The 16,526-nt window shown below is 37.3% G+C and overlaps 1 protein-coding gene across 9 annotated transcripts in view; it reads left to right on the top strand.

Moving 5' to 3' along the window:
* The window catches only part of sif (still life), an 843,636-nt gene that overhangs the window by 71,440 nt on the left and 755,670 nt on the right, over positions 1-16,526 (top strand). For all 9 annotated transcript variants that reach the window (XM_067789261.1, XM_067789264.1, XM_067789263.1 and 6 more), the window contains 3 exons: positions 2,355-2,520; positions 2,581-2,835; positions 6,446-6,575. In XM_067789261.1, coding sequence (XP_067645362.1) covers positions 2,355-2,520; positions 2,581-2,835; positions 6,446-6,575 — 551 coding nt within the window. The remainder of the gene's footprint in view (positions 1-2,354; positions 2,521-2,580; positions 2,836-6,445; positions 6,576-16,526) is intronic.

Below are 16,526 nucleotides of genomic sequence, written 5' to 3'. Positions count from 1 at the left end.
ACATGACGTAAAGTGAAATGGCCCATAAGTTCGACATTGGAGTGGGGCAACCACTTGAAGGTCATGAACAACATTAAGAACGATAGGAAGAATCGAGGGCGCTGGGCCTTCACGTTAGTTCGAAATATAGCGGAATGATACCAGCGGAAGTACGGCGAACTAAACTATTACCTCACATAGATAGTGAGTGAGCACGCCGGTTTTAAGGAGTATTTACATAAACGTTGAATGGAGAAAAATCTTTGTGTACAAACTGCCCCATCTAGTTGGAAAGCGCAAAACACGTTCATTTTGATTGCCCTCGTTTTCTCGACAAAAGAGCCTCTTTTAGTTCCCCGAATGTGTAGACAAATAGATTGTTGGACTAATATGAGCAAAATTGTCTTTCTGGTAATGACGCGATTTATGAACGCCGAAAGGAATGGCAGAGAAATGCACATGCGAAGCAGCGGCGATTAAACTGCCTTCTCAACATGAATTTAGGCCTAACAGCGGTCCCACGATGTGTTGACACATGAGCAGGACTAGTCTGCTTTCATTGGGCCACTTGAGGGATAACCTGTACCTGGGCGACCGAGTTTTGCTCAGCAACGTTTCGTTGTGCTGAGAAATCTTTCTAATTGTAATATGTGAGAAATTGCAATTATTCATTTAAAAGAAACTTATTTAAAATTAAGTCGAATCATGTGTAAGATTTTTTAAGAAGATTTTCAACTTTAATGTTCTCCTTTAAAGATTTAATAGAATATGAGTAAGTAGAGTACTATTTCGTCTAACTACCCTGACCCTAAATGGCAACCCTACTCAAAAATGTCCCTATTGTAAGGCGGAGTGAAATACCTTTCGTTTGGTACCCATATCGACATATCTCATGGAATTTTTTTTTATTTCGAATAGGTGGCAACCTTGTGAAACATTCTGAGTTTGTTTTTAATGATAAAAGTTACTTTGTAAGTCTAAATTTGTACCTACACCTGATCTTCCACACTTTACAGCCCCATGCTTGGGTCCATGCCTCTCCGAATTGGTCGATCATGTACATCTGGATGTCTACGCAGCGAGCTTCGACGAATGTGCCCTTTTTAGCTATCTCATCCGCTTTTTTATTCAGATGTACTCCCACGTGCCCTGGGACAAAATATTCCGATTACTTTCAGGGATTGCCAACACTTTAACGCACTTTTAGTTGTCGTGCTATGCTAAATTATTGTATTAATTGCTGCTTGCTTTAAGCTTTATTCTTGCAGTCTTTCTATTGCTTTGTATAAGGCTTATTCCATCGCCTGAAAACCACTACAGTGATCTGATAGCTTGCAGAATTTGTTTGTTTCCGTATCAGTACAACATACCGCAGACCCTACTCCTCCTATTACATTGAAGCCATGTGGCTCTAAGAACCATATCGAAGGAGAGGAACGGAATAAGGTAGTCGTCCTGTGATTGATAACGCTGTACTGACCTTACGATTTGCACTCAAGCTGTCCTAGGGCCTCGCGCGATTTAAAAACATTTCTGGCTCATATTTACCAAAGTTTATGACTAAGAAAAAAAAAATAATAGCTGTATTTCGTTGCAAACTATTACAATTAAAACACTAGCTAGCTTACCGAATTGCATGGAAAGCAACAATAAAAAGTAATCGAGCTGAGTTGGCTAACCGGTTTCAGTTGAAACCTGATTGATAGTGTTGTATAGTGTTGCATATTCAAAAATGGGGCACTATTGTGAACGAGCGAATGAAATGAACATACGAATGTGCAGATAAACAAAAAAAACAAAAGAACGGCGTGGCTGCAGGGTGACATACATACAAACAAACACATGCATTTCATGAATTTTGTTTTTGTAATTCTCTGGTTTAGTGTCAAAAATAATGAAACTGTTTAGCTAGTTGAAGCGTCTTTTTCAAGCTCGCTTGCAAAAAAAAAAAAACACCTAATAAAAAGTTGTTCTACTAAGCAGTTTTTGCGTCATAAGATATTCACTTCGTTCATTGACGTTACTATATTGGTGTCATTCTGTGTCCCTACCTATTTTTCGCCTTATTAAATCCCCTGCCAGAAAAACTGGCTCTACACTTAAAAAAAAAAATAACGTTTAACAATATGTTACAAACGTAAAGGCCGAATGAATGTGATAGAGAATATGATTAATAGACAAGGTCCTCAAAGTAGAAATCGTTCGTGTAAATTTCGTTTTCTAAAGAGAATGATGCATTTAAATTTTTTATAATTATAGAAAGTTCCATAGAAATTTTAACAAAAAATCCACTAAACGCTACTTTTTTCAATTATATAAGTTAAATTTTGCAGAGTACACAATAATGTATATGTTTTTCTCTCTTTCCATCTCAGCAAGCGCCAAATCGTCAACTCTTCCCCATCGCCCATTATCGACATTACGTGACAAGGAGCGCGATCGTGAACGTGACGGTTACTATAGTGATCGCAATGAGCTTATACGCGAAAGAGAGCGCGAAAGAGAACGTGATCGTGGATATTTGTCAGATCATAATACGAGGTAATGAGCGAAGTGTAAATTGCAAAAAATTCGAAATAACATTTTTTTCCTTTTTTTTAGCTTCTCATCAGCATCACGTTGCGCCTCTTGTATTGGTGAATCGGCTCGCGCTCAATGGTTTCGTCACTCGGATGGCTGGCGCTCTGGCAGTTCAACTATTGGCTCAGGTTCGGGTCAGGGCTTAGTTGCACAACAACAAGCTGCTGGTACTGGCCACAAACGTTCACCATGGGATTCATTGCCGTCTTTGCGTCAGGATAGTAGCTTGAATGATTCTGGTTACAAGAGTGCACGTGCTGATTCGCTGGAGCAACGGTATGCATCAATGCATTGATGGGCATATTCGAAAACGATTTCAATTAAGATACATACATATGTATGTCTAAGCGCTTACACGAGAGAAAATATTTAGTTGCCTTAGTAATATTAGGTACAGGGGTATTCTATAGTGACGAGTAAGACATTTTGACTCGAACATGACTCAAATTTTGGAACTTCTCTTTAACTAGCAATTACACAAGTTTTGAAATTTAATACGAAGCTATTGAAATATAAAACTTGCGTGTGCAACTTACTCCAAAAGTACTATTTTCTAATAGTTACGGGTGCAATTTTCAAACCACTAGCGCAGCTAAGGGAATGACTTAACTTTCCGTTTTCAGACGTACTATTAAAATCCTTTAAAAATTGTTCTAATGGGAAACTGAAGCAGACATTCTGTTGGATTGGTTGCCGACAGTCGGTCGGTTGTATTGCCAACTGCGACGTTTGCGTCAGCGCAAAAGGGCTCAAAACCCGAAATTATGGCCAGATGAAGCGATATGAGTAAGGTGCAACATTTGAAAGAATGCAAATGCATTGCTGCTTGTCCGTTTTCTACTAGCAACCGCGGAAACAAATGCGTACTGATAGTTATGGATTACTTCACCAAAGGGCCAGAGGTACACCAGCTGAAATATCTGCACAAATGCCCACAATATCATCTACGCTTTTTGCAACTGTGTTCGTATTGTCGTCTCCGCTATTAATTACTGTGTACATGTGTTCTTATGTGATTGCAGTCTTATCTGCTTACATTGTTGTTGTTATTGTCTAGCATTCATTTATTAGCGGCATAGTGACGTGTCCAAATTGATAATATCCGTCACACTATTCTAAATTACATTCTTATTTACTGTTTCCACGACGAAACTGTACTCTTATTGTGGTGGCTTGATAAGCGACGATTTCAGTACGATTTCTCACTATCTACGAGGGAAGAGAAAAACCCGATACTCCAGTCACAGACGACGGAATATATGTAGGTATATTCTGACTCCTGACTTAAACAAAGTGATAACGGAGATATGCATATCAAAACATAGCTAAATTTCGGGAATAATTATATGAAACGTTTTGTTTTAAAAGGTTTATATAACTGATAAAGTTTAAAAACTACTTACTGAAGCTATTCCTTCTACATAAAATATGTTTCTTTTGTTCAGTTTACTGTTCGTCACTTCTTCCTTCAAAAAATAATGAGAAACTCCATAATTTCGTTATAAAAGGAATGATCTCTGAATTGCAGAGACCCTGCAGGCCAATTTACAGTAACGTTTAAATGGGTAATTTTAAGTATTTAATTTGTTTTTCAAATTGCTTTGGCACCATTATGAAAGCAAATCGATTACTTCACAGTTCGATCAGGAAAAGTCACAAGAACTGAACAGCACAGCTGATAGGTTTCGAATATGTTTCAATGCTGCACTAGCAGACCTGACAGAGGTTTTTCTTCTGCCCTAAGTTTGATTTGTCTGCATGACTCTTAAAGAGATTATTTTACTCCCCCTCTCCCGTTTCCTCTTTCGTTTATTATTTCTCTTTCTTTCTCTCTCTCTCTCCCTGAGCCACTTTCTCCCATTGAGTATTTTTCTGTCCCTTTCTTTATCTCCGTTCCTCTCTCTCACCTTTTCTCTCTTTCTCTGTCTCCATCTCTCTCTTCTTCTCTGCTCCATCTGTCTCTATATCAGACATCGGAAAATAGTGGCACAATTATGCACACTCAATTCACACGTATTCTTATTCTCGTTAGTTTAGTTGTCGCTGAGCATTTGGCACAGTAACATCGATTGTTTTCGTCGCTCGCTATATTGTCGAATGTTATTAGCAAGCAACAAGCAAAGATCGTTTGTTATTTTTTTAAAAGCGAAAAATATTTACTGTCGACCAACCCTTTTGCGCAAATACAATGTATTTAATTGTATAAACCATTTTCTTGCCATCGTGCGCATTAAAAATATAGTTACAAACGATATTGTCTTGTTGCTTGCTAATAAGCGATTGAACTACTCAAACCGATGCATCAAGTGATGTGCGCGATTATCGCGCTATCACTAACACATCTGCATTTTGATTTTGCCGATGCCTGCTCCACATCTTCGTCTTAATCTAATTTTATAGCTCTCTCAGTCTCTATCTCTTTCATTAGTTTTTCCTTCCACTCGTTTCCCCTTTCCAAATTTCTAGCAAATCCGCTTCTTAAAAAAGGTAGTATAAATGTCGGTAAATTACAAAGAATCACATCTTGAATAAGATGTTTTCGCATAAATCGGTCCGTACTACACTACCCAGAAAATAATGTCCTATGTACCTTATAATCTAGGCAAGAAGTTAACAGTGTATGCAATGGCATCCTAAATATGATTCTTTAGAATTGGTCGGTCACTTATCCAGTTCCTAAAAAAAGACTTAACGGAAACAGAGCTTCTATATAGCAATCTTGGAAATGAAACCGGCTATGTCTAGTGGGCAACATATCGAGGACGCAGTAAAAACTGCTAGCTCCATCCATCCTAATTTTACAGTAGAACTATGCAGCTGTTCTCTTTAACCATTTAACCTAATTCAACATCTGATATGGTGGAATGTTCTTGCTGAACGCGTGCTCGAACGGACAAACTGCTTTTCTAAAAAAATGTTATTCTTTTTTTTTCCACATTTTAGCAAATTCTCCATGCCCATGTTGTTGTTGTTGTAGTGATAAGGATGCTCCCCGAAGGCCTATGGGTGTGTTATCGATGCTGATGCTCCTTTGCCGGATATAGATCCGGTACGTTTCGGTAAAAAGCACCATTAAGGTACTAGCCCGACCATCTCGGGAACGATTTGGTATGACCACATGAAAGCTTCCAGGCCATGCAGCCCTCCCTCCCCCAAGATGCATGGGGAAATTGGGGTCGCCAGAGCCTCGGCTGTTAAACAAACAGGTTTCGCCACGGGTAGGTGATGCCGAAATTGGGTTATAAAAAAAAAAATAAATGTAAGGCGCGACAACCTCCGAAGAGATCTAAGGCCGAGCTTCTCTTCCAATTTGCGTCGTGCTCCTCTTGCTTTTCCCTACAAATTGGCCGGATGTAGGTCCCATGTTTTATGCCGACTCCGAACGGCATCTGCAAGGCAGATGAGTTTTCACTGAGAGCTTTTCATGGCAGAAATACACCCGGAGCGCTTGCCAAACACTGCCGAGGGGCGACCCCGTTAGAAAAATTTTCTTCTAATTGAAAAACCTTATTTCTAAAATTTTGATGTTGCTTTGCCCGGGGTGTGAACCCAGGGCATACGGTGTGGTAGGCGGAGCACGCTACCATCACACCACGGTGGCCGCCGCCGAAATTGGGTTGGAGAAGCTATATATTGCGCTGGGCATACCTGACGCGGTTATTTTCTAACCACGACCCTATTATAGATTCCTTCACATTATAGGGAAACTCACCGTATAACATATACAGCTTAGCTTTACAATTTAAAAAAAAACCGATTGAAAACCGAACTTTTCTATGCGCAGTTATTATATTAAATCGACATTTAGCAACTTCAATTGATAAGATGTATAGACAATCAAAAAACAGCTGTTAAATACCTAATAATCTTTTGTTTCATTCTTTAGTGCTGAATTCATACGTCAGGATAGTTTACGTTCAGAATACATGAGTGATCGGGAATCAAGGTATGGCATTGTGCAACAAGCATCTATCGAGAGCACCGATTCGAGATTGTGCTATCTAACATCATCAGAGGTGAGTACCGGATAACATAAAATTAAGCTTAAGAAAATATATTGCTTTAAATAAAGAAATGCGTTTGTAAGTAATAACTGCTTAGTGGTTTTGCTCGAGGTCAAATATTCAAGAAGAAAATAAGAATTTTGCAGTTTTTACGAGATCAATGAAAATACACCATGCAGGGCCCGGGAAAATTCCCAGAGAGCTTTTGCTCTTTAACATAACCATCCTGAATTCACACAACTGAAGATTGTTTGAAATAAATAAAATTTGGAGAAGCCTAAAAAACTACGATTTTATAAATATTTAGAAAATAGTTTTTAATAACAAGGCATCTTCCTTATATTAGTAGATGGTGGAATAATTTATAATAAATTGGCTTTTTGACCCCTTTGAAGTGGTAATGAGGTTAGTTGACTTTATTTCGCTAAAGCTTATGTTACCCCACCATCAAATCATTGCATTATCGCCAAGTTTCAATTAAAATTGTGGCCATTTGAAGTGGTCATAAGGTCAATTGACTTTATGTCGCTTGAGCTAATGTCTGTGTGTGTTTCCTATGGAAACGTATTTCCCACACTTCAATCATTACCAAGGCTCCTTCGATGAAGACGAAGATTTTTCTTGTTTTACAACTAAGAATTTTAAATTTAAATTTTTTTTTCATTTTTACGGACACCACTGGGTGGTGCGACAAATCTTGTATGTCAGCAAAAGTTACTCATACGCAATTTTCGTACTTGAGCGCAGAACTTGTGTTTTGCCATAGCATTGAATTCACATTAAAGCGATTGCATTTAGTGATTTAAAAGTTTTTATTAAATTTAAGCATTCCATTGTAAAAATAGCTGTCTATATGAGATGATAGACAAAAATTGTGCAGCTAAAATATTTGGATTCAATTATGAGATTTTGAGTACGAATTGTATGTGACAAAATAAAATTTGAAAAATAAGCAAATAATGAGGAATGAGGGATCTAAGAAAAAAGAAGGAGAGAAGTAGAGGACGTAAAAAAAGAAGAGGAAGAGATAACGAAATTACAAAGGGTAAGAATGAGAAAAATTGGAAGATACATTTTGAACAAGGCCAATAAAATCTTATATACTGATTGCTTGACTTTGAGTAACGGAAAGGAGTGCGTTAAAATCACCTTGTTATTTAGATTAGTATCTGCCCAACCCAAGCAACGCCGGGTGCCCTGCTAGTTATTAATAATCCTAAAATCTGCTGGAAATACATAGAGTTTATGAAAAATGTTTCAAGTATTCTCAAAACCGGGTTTTAAAACGATGTTTTGGCTTCTTCCATTGGTGGGGCTTCTAATCTATTTGCGATTTTTTTCCCATCTAATTTTGTAAGTGATGAAGGCTTTACCGCGAACGAGTTAGATACTTTACGTTCCAGCTTTAGTGGTAGATCGAGCAATTATCGGAAAGGCTCTTCTTAAACTTACGTCGATGGTATATCCATCAGAATTTTCAAAAATTAGTCTAAACTTTTGAAGCCACTCTTGATTATTTTAGTTAGTCTGTAGCTTCAGGGATTTGATACCTTAACTATAATTTATCGCGTAAAAAAACCTTCCACAAGATGCGTTTGACTTTTAGTTTACTATGGTCTTATTTCAAATGAATTCTTACTGACCCAGGTCGAATAAGCTCTTCCTATTTCGGAGTGGACCTCATTACGTCAGTTCTTTTATCCGATTTTTTGCTGCAACGAGACCAAAATAGAGAAAAAGGGGCGCCATATCCGAAAAACGTCTCTTACATCGATTGAGCGAAAATATAGCGAAATTATTAAAATAACTGCAATTCAACAATTATTAGCATTTCAAACGTGGAGTTTGGAAGCAAACTAATTGAACCTACTGTCCAATTTATGATCATTTTAACCATTTCAAATTTGAAACTGTGACCATTTTTGACTTTGTGTCGAATGGGAGTGGTCATAAGGTTAATGGACGTTAAGGCCGTTGACATTGTGTCACTTCGTCTTAAACAGGAGATAGTAGGAACATTTGCAACTGTGTAAAATTTTGGCAATTTAACTGTGGCCGTCTTTGAGAAATAAATTTTACAATTTTGCGCTACATAAAATGTCGTTTACTTATAAATATATAATTTACGCCATATAGCTGTCACTTCCTCTTCTTTGTGAAAATCAACTAATTTTAAAAATAGGAGATTTTGTGAAAATTGGGAGACACATTTGACGTCTTTCGACTCCTGATTTATAAATTAGAAAGCGTTAAGACAGAACGATAAAATAATAATTCATTACTAATTACTCAGCTCGTGATTAATCAGAATATGATTAGACATTATATTTATTTAACCGGTATACCTACATCTTTCGCTTTCAAAAACTGCACGTAACGATTTTTCTACCTCGCGGTAATCCAATTAACAGCTAACAATAGAGCAAAATACTTTAAAATATAACAAGTAAGGACGGGACTCTCTTCGTTTTTTGTGCTCTGCATGAAATAGCTATGAGAGTGGATCACTTATTTCAATAATATATACTGCAAACGTAAGTATTTGATGAAATTTGAAGCTTCTAGCCGTTAAAAAGCGGGCAAAAATGACAGTTTATATGTGGTATATAATATATATACCACCGATCTCTACGATTTTTTCAGACAACAATATATGCCATATACTTAAACATTTGCTGAAATTTGAAGCTTCTTCAAATGGTGTAGAAATTGCGAAAAGTTTCTTATCTGAACAATCGGTTGTAGGGGACATATGCTATATATACGACCGATCTCTTCGAATTTTTCAGACAACAATATCTGATATATACGAAAGTACGTTGTGAAATTTGAAGGTTCTGGCTGTTAAAATGGGGCAGAAATTACGAAAAGTTTCTTAGCTGAACAATCGGTTGTGAGGGAAATATGCCATATATACGACCGATTTCTTCGAATTTTGCAGACAACAATGTCTGCTCTATACATAAGCATTTGGTGAAATTTGAGGGTTCTAGCTGTTAAAATTGAGCAGAAATTACGAAAAGTTTCTTATCTGAACAATCGGTGGTATGAGATATATACTATGTCTACCACCGATCTATAAATTTTTTTCAGACAACAATGAATGCTTCATACCTAAGCATTTCGTGAAATTTGAAGCTTCTAGCTGTTCAAATGGTGTAGAATTGGGAAAAGTTTTCTATCTGAACAATCGATTGTGGGGATATATGCTATATATTCGACCGAACTCATCCATTTTTTCAGACAACAATATGTGCAATATACGAAAGAATATGGTGAAGTTTGAAGCTTCAATCTGATATATTGAGGAAGATATGACAAAAATCCTCTTTTTTTTGAAAAATCGGTTGTAGGGAGGATATATGCTATAGTCGTCCAATTCGGCCGGTTCCGACAAATGTCTAATCGAACACTTACATATACCCGCTCACCAAATTTTATCAATATATCTTAAACATTGAGGGACTAGTTTGCATACAGGCAGACAGACGGACAGACGGAAATGGTTAAATCAACTCAGCTCTTCATTCTGATCATATCGGTATACTTAATGGTGGGTCTATCTAGTTTCCTTTAAGGACTTACAATTTTGAAATTCGTGACGAAGTTAATATACCATTTAATTTTTATGAAAGGTATAAAAATAAATTAAAGAAGCCTATGAAAGTATATGGCCGAATATTTGTATCTTACCACAACGAACTTGAATACTTAATAAATTATGAAAACCTTTAAATTACCCACAAAAAAATTAATTATGCAGGAATCTTTACGATGTAAGGCGACTACAATTTTCAGACGGATTAACCTCGACCCGATTTCGGGATTCCGCTGGCCACCTGTGGATTGCTCCTACATAGCTGGGCCTCGAGTCAGGTCAGCAAACGTTGGGCGGACACCACGTCTTGCAGGGCAGCAAGATCTTTCTGGCCGAAAGTGGATGGCAGGAGGTCTGCTGATAATTGGGTTCACTAAGGCTCACCTATCAATGGTATTTGGGGTATTAACAGTGCACTGTCCCATGGGTATCTATGCGGTACGTCTCAATATACTGGAAACTCTATCCTGCTGCAACTGTATGGAGGATGATGAGGTGGAATCACCAAATAACTTTATGCTTGATTGCCCAGCTTTTGCCAGAACTAGGCGAAAGTACTTCGGTCGCGACTCGCTTGGATCTCCCGAGGATTTATCCAAAGTTGAGATCGGTATCATTCGGAGCTTTATCGTTGCTACCCAATGATTCTCTAAGTAGCTATATCTAAGTCACCTTTATTTTTGGTGTATGTGGTATCACAACGGACCTTCGTGTTGTCCAATCAGGGCAGCTACCACCTAACTAACCTCGACCCGTTGCCGGTCAAGGCATTCTTGATTGCGAATTTTCTGTGAATTTAAATGTGACAAATATGAAAATAGAAAACCAAAAAAATAATTGTTTTTCATAAAACTTGTATACTGGTACTCAATTTAAAGCTTTTAACAGTCACTGTTAACCTAATGTTAAATGCGATGCCACTGGAATTTATTGGAACTCGTAGAAATGCATGACAGCAAGGAGATACATAGACTTCCTCTAGTTCGTGCTTCATTCGTTATCCTCGTCGCATGTAAAACAACTCAACAAGAATAACATAAATACTCACACAAATAGACAAATATGAAACCGTACACACACAAACATACACACTGAAAGTTTAGTATGCATTGTTTTGGTGAATGAATTTTTCGAGCTTGTACACTGAAAGAAAAAGACTGTAAAATCAACCGAAATACGGGTCAATTCAACCGAAATTTCTGTCAATTTTTATCCATCGCAACAAGATGTTGAATCAACTGCACACAAATCGTTGATTCGTAATTGACCGTTTTAGTAGTCAAATGAACAAAAAAAGTTGTTGCGCCAGCTTTGTACGAAAGTACCTATGCTGCGGCATTTGCAAGGCAGATCAGTTTTCACTGAGATCTTTCCATGGCAGAAATACACTCGGAGTGCTTGCCGAAAAGTGCCGAGGGGCGACCCCGCTTAGGAAAATTTTCTTTTAATTGAAAAACCTTATTTCTAAAATTTGTTTGTTGCTTTGTCCGGGATGTGAACCCTGGGTCTTCGGTGTGGTAGGCGGAGCCCGCTACCATCGCACCACAGCGGCCGCCATATACATACGTAAATATGTGCATACATATAATACACAGCATATCGAGCCCTTCCCGCAATTTAAGTGTAACCAACAAAAATACAGATAATAATTTTTGCAAAAAGAAAAAAATTGGCTGAAAACGAAAATATATATTTTAGTTTGATACAAATCATTTCTGCAAGTTCGTGAAATCGAATAAAATTTTTTTATTATTTTAATATTGAGCTTTTAAAAAATAAGGTGATTAATTATTTTATATTATCTTTAAAATAAAATAAGAAAACTGTGTTTTTATACCAACGAAGGATCAAGAATAACTCACTGGTGCCATATAGCGATACTGAGTCTGAAAAGACATATTCTTGGGAATTAGAAAACGATATATGCGTTGGAACAAGAGGGTACAAGAAGAAACGAAAACTTCCTAACAGACTTCGGGGTAAAAAACGAAAGCTGTATGGAGTTAAACCAAATCCCTGCGTAGGTAAAAAGTGTGGAAACAAGTGTTGTGAAAAGCTTAGTGATCAAGATCGGTTGGTGCTAAATGAACACTTTTGGGGCTTAGACAACAAGATACGACAAAGAGATTGGCTTCTATCGTGCATGGCCCGTAAATGCGTTCAAAGGAGAACATCAGATAGGCTTAAAAAACAGTGGAGCTATGCATATTTCATTACCTATAATAAAAAGCGTTTTAAAGTTTGTCAGCAGTTTTTACGGAAAACACTTAATATTTCCCGAAACACGTTAATATGTGTTCGAAAAAAACATACTCTTCAAATACCTCTTGCCTGACCAAAAAAAGACCTTCTCCCCATAATAAATCTGACGAAATAAATGTGGCTCTTTTGAAATCATTCATTGGACACCTACCAGCAGTTCTTTCCCACTATTGTAGGAACAAAAGTACTAAGTTATATCTTCCACAGTACTTTCGAAACGTGCCAACTTTGTATAGGAGTTACACGCAGCACTTGACAACTACAAATCAGGAGCAAGCTAAGTTATCCCTAAGAGTTTTTCGTACCATTTTCAAACCCGTTTACAACAAACTGAGGAACATAAAATGCACATACGGGACAGAGATAAATCAAAAGAAATTTTCTTAGAGGACCAAACAAAAAGCAAAGAGAATGGGACGTATATCTGCGCCAGCTTCGACATTCAGAAAGTATTGAATACAGCACACGGAAAAGCGTAAACCTTTTCTATTCAAGAAATTATGCTTTTTAAAATAAAAGCGTTTACGAAAACAGCACAATAAACGGTCATTGCTTTTATGGGGTGAATCGGATAGAAAACGTGGATGTAACGAAATTTCCAGTGCAACTTTCCAATACTTAAATATCGTGGATGAAAGGGGGACTCATTCTAATATAAGTCAATATTGTGATAGTTGTGTTGGGCAGAACAGGAACAGAGCTATGCAAGTAATGATAACATATTTTTTAAAGATGGTTGCTAACATAAAACACATTAAATTAACTTACATGTTGCCTGGTCATACCATGGTGCCCGTGGACTCCATACATAGCACTATTGAGTCTTTTATTCGCGATAGAAATGTTTGGGCTCCAAGTGAATGGTATACAATTATTTCGAACGCAAGAACTATACCAGAAAATTAAACATGCATTTCACTTCATAATTCGGATTTTAAAGATTGGAAAACCTTTTCTCAAGCTTTGCTTCCAGCTTCAGTTAAAATATCATTTACGTCTTTGCGTTGCGCTATCTTCGGAAAAAATTCTCCATTGGTTAAACTACACTATGGTTATTTTGACGATAGCGAAAAAAAGGTATACGATCTCAGTACAATTGTGCGGTCAAGACGAAATTCTCGCATACTTAGTAATGGTCCTGTTACCTTGTATGATCACTTCTTACACATTTCATCTTCAAAATATAACGACCTAAAAGCTCATTGCGAAAAGAATATCATACCAAAACAATTTCACTATGAATATATTAGCTTATCCCATACTGGAAAGATAATAGATACATTGCCTGAGACAGACGAAGATGACTGCATTATTTTGTTTACAACAATACTGTTTAATATATTGTGTTCAAATTTGGAATTGTATAAGTTCCTTTAATTTCAAATGTTTGTATGTACTAAAAAATTACAATAATACGCCTCTAATGTGCCCCTATGTAATCTGAAAAATATAATAAATAACTTAAAATTTAAGGTAACCAACAAAATAGTGTTTGGAAAGTGAGCCAACATGACAGCAAAAAAAACGTAAGTACAGATAACAGGACTTTTGGTACAGTGTGGTCAAAAACCGAAGTCTTAATTGTAGGCTCAAGAAATATTTTATACACATACCAAATTTCATGATAGTAGCTATATTTGGTCAGAAGATAATTAAACCTTCTACTGTAAAATATACTTTTAGTTGGTTACACTTAAATTGCGGTAAGAGCTCGATATATAAGTACAAAGTAGAGAGCGCAGTGAGCGTAAAATTCTCTTTGAAATTTGCTCATGTATTGACTGTTGATCGCTGTTGAAATGACCAGTGAGATCAGTTGAGTTAACAAAAAAATCAGTTAGATTGATTAGGATTCAGTAAATTTTACAGAATTTTGTTAACTTAAGAACGACAATTTCTCTTCTGTTGAAATGACTAAACTAATTTGTTCGCTTGACAAAGAACTCGGTCGAATTAACCATAATTCGATCAATTTCACCGAATCTCCGTTAAGTCAAGAACAATATGACCGATTTGTTGATTTCACTAGCACCATTTCTTTCAGTGTATGTTGTTTTTAGTTATCGTTTTATATGATTTATTGTTTGAATTTCTTTTGCTGTTGTGGTAATCTGTTTCTCATATTGTGCCAAAAAGCCCATTTGTCAGCTTAATGGGGCATTAATTGTTAATTTGGGGTATTTGTTCACAATTATCATATTATTTATATTGTTGAATAGCCGCCCTCAGTTACACTCACCAAAGATTGTTAATCTTGAATATTGGTTGAATAGTATTTTATTACATTGCTTTTATTATGCCGATTTTATGTTTGTTCTCAAATTTCAGAACAAAATTTACAAATCTTGAATTCGATTTTTGACTAACTTTCCCGCCCAGGGGTTAAGTTTCCGTTTAGCAAAAAAAAATTATTTCGGGTTATTTGATAAAAGCTTCGTCGGCTTCTTATTGGCAACAAACGTGCTTATTTTCGAAAGCGAAATTATCGTTGAGTTATCGGCTTATTATGGCCGGGTTACAGATGTATCATCAATTTCATGTTGAAGTTAAATCCGTATCTCTTTCATAACAAACCGTTTGTAATATTTGAGTATGCAATATTTCGACAACAAATCGATCACCCGTCGATAACACACTGATAACAAACTGACAAATCGTCGATATAAAACCCTGGCTTCGCTTCTCGACCATTTACAGATCTCGCTTCCTTTTAATCTCGCCCAATCTGATTGGAACGGTCAAGGTGTAAGCTTTGAGCAATGTGTTTGTTTAGCCAGTTCATTCACCTCTTATTTTCCATCTATTACCATATGCCCAGGAACCCAATATAGATGTATATTTCTTCCTAACACGATTATTTCCAGGGATTGCTTACACCCGTGCACACTGTTAGATGTTGTCCTTTCAGAGATTATTGCCTTAATCGCTGCTTGGCTATCAATATAAACGTCCACGCAGCTGCAGTTAAAGCCATTTTATTCCAGTTTTTCCACTCCTTTGGTTACAGCTACTACTTCCGCTTAAAAAACGCTACCTTGATGTGGCAGCTTGTAGGATTTGTTTTTCTGTGGATCTGCACAAAATACCGCGGACCCTAGATCTTCAATTACCTTGGAGCCATCGGTGTACAATTGTATCGCCTTGTCTACTAATGGAGCGCTATTGTGCCAACCTTTCACCTCTATCGTGGCTTCTAGAGACCCATCAAAGCGCAGGTGGGGACTAGGTTCTCTGCCTGTCTAATATTTGGTGACGCTATTCTATCATTACCGTATGACATGCGCTCAGGCTGCTTCGAGTCATTGCGTCTCGTTGCAGTTGTTAACGCTGTCATCTTCCATATCCTAGACTAGTTCGAGACCTTATACCTCATAGTAAAGAAGATAATGTGCGTCTTCTCCACGTTGGCGCTCTACTTGACAAAAATTCCGAGGTATGTATATCCCGAAGCGCCCGATCAAGGACTGGGTGGCGTACCCACATAGTGAACCTCCTGAGCAGTTATCCTCATACAGCCCCCACTGCGAAATAATATTTTCGAAATTAGGCATGCAGCCGATCCATCTAGTTAAAGCTGATGCACGTCTGTTCTCTTTCTTTATTAGTACTCGGACTTTATTTCCAAGACTTTCCTCAACCGCGCTATTTCGCCGGATTACTTGATGTCCGCACAGATATTTTTCCATTAGGCTCTCTTCGGTTCTAAGTTCCCGACATATCTCTTTACTAGACCCAGCTTGAGCATTTCTTTAACTGTCTTCTAAGAAAACTCAGCTCATTGCTACCTCGGGGCGGTGTTGCTTTTCCTTTAAATATTCTTAGGGGGCAAGTTCTGTTATAGACGTCTTTGAGTTTTTGGTTTCGTTCATTTCTTCTCTAGTGGTTGTCCCAGTTTTGTTTCTAAATGTTTTTGGAACTTGCTGCAGTCCGTTGGCCTAGGGTTTCTAAAGGTTTCTCCCATCCGTACACTCTTAAGAGGAATCCTGAAGCTGATATACGTATGGTTAGAGTAGGATGGTCTATCAAGGACTCTCAATCATACATTCATAATTCGTCCATAATTAATACAAATTTATAGCATGCCTTTCGGTTTTGGTTTCTAA

The sequence above is a fragment of the Eurosta solidaginis genome, chromosome 5, assembly GCF_040869045.1.
Source record: "Eurosta solidaginis isolate ZX-2024a chromosome 5, ASM4086904v1, whole genome shotgun sequence".
Taxonomy (NCBI): domain Eukaryota; kingdom Metazoa; phylum Arthropoda; class Insecta; order Diptera; family Tephritidae; genus Eurosta; species Eurosta solidaginis.
Note: the sequence above shows the minus strand (reverse complement) of the source record. Positions and strands in the feature narration are given on the sequence as shown.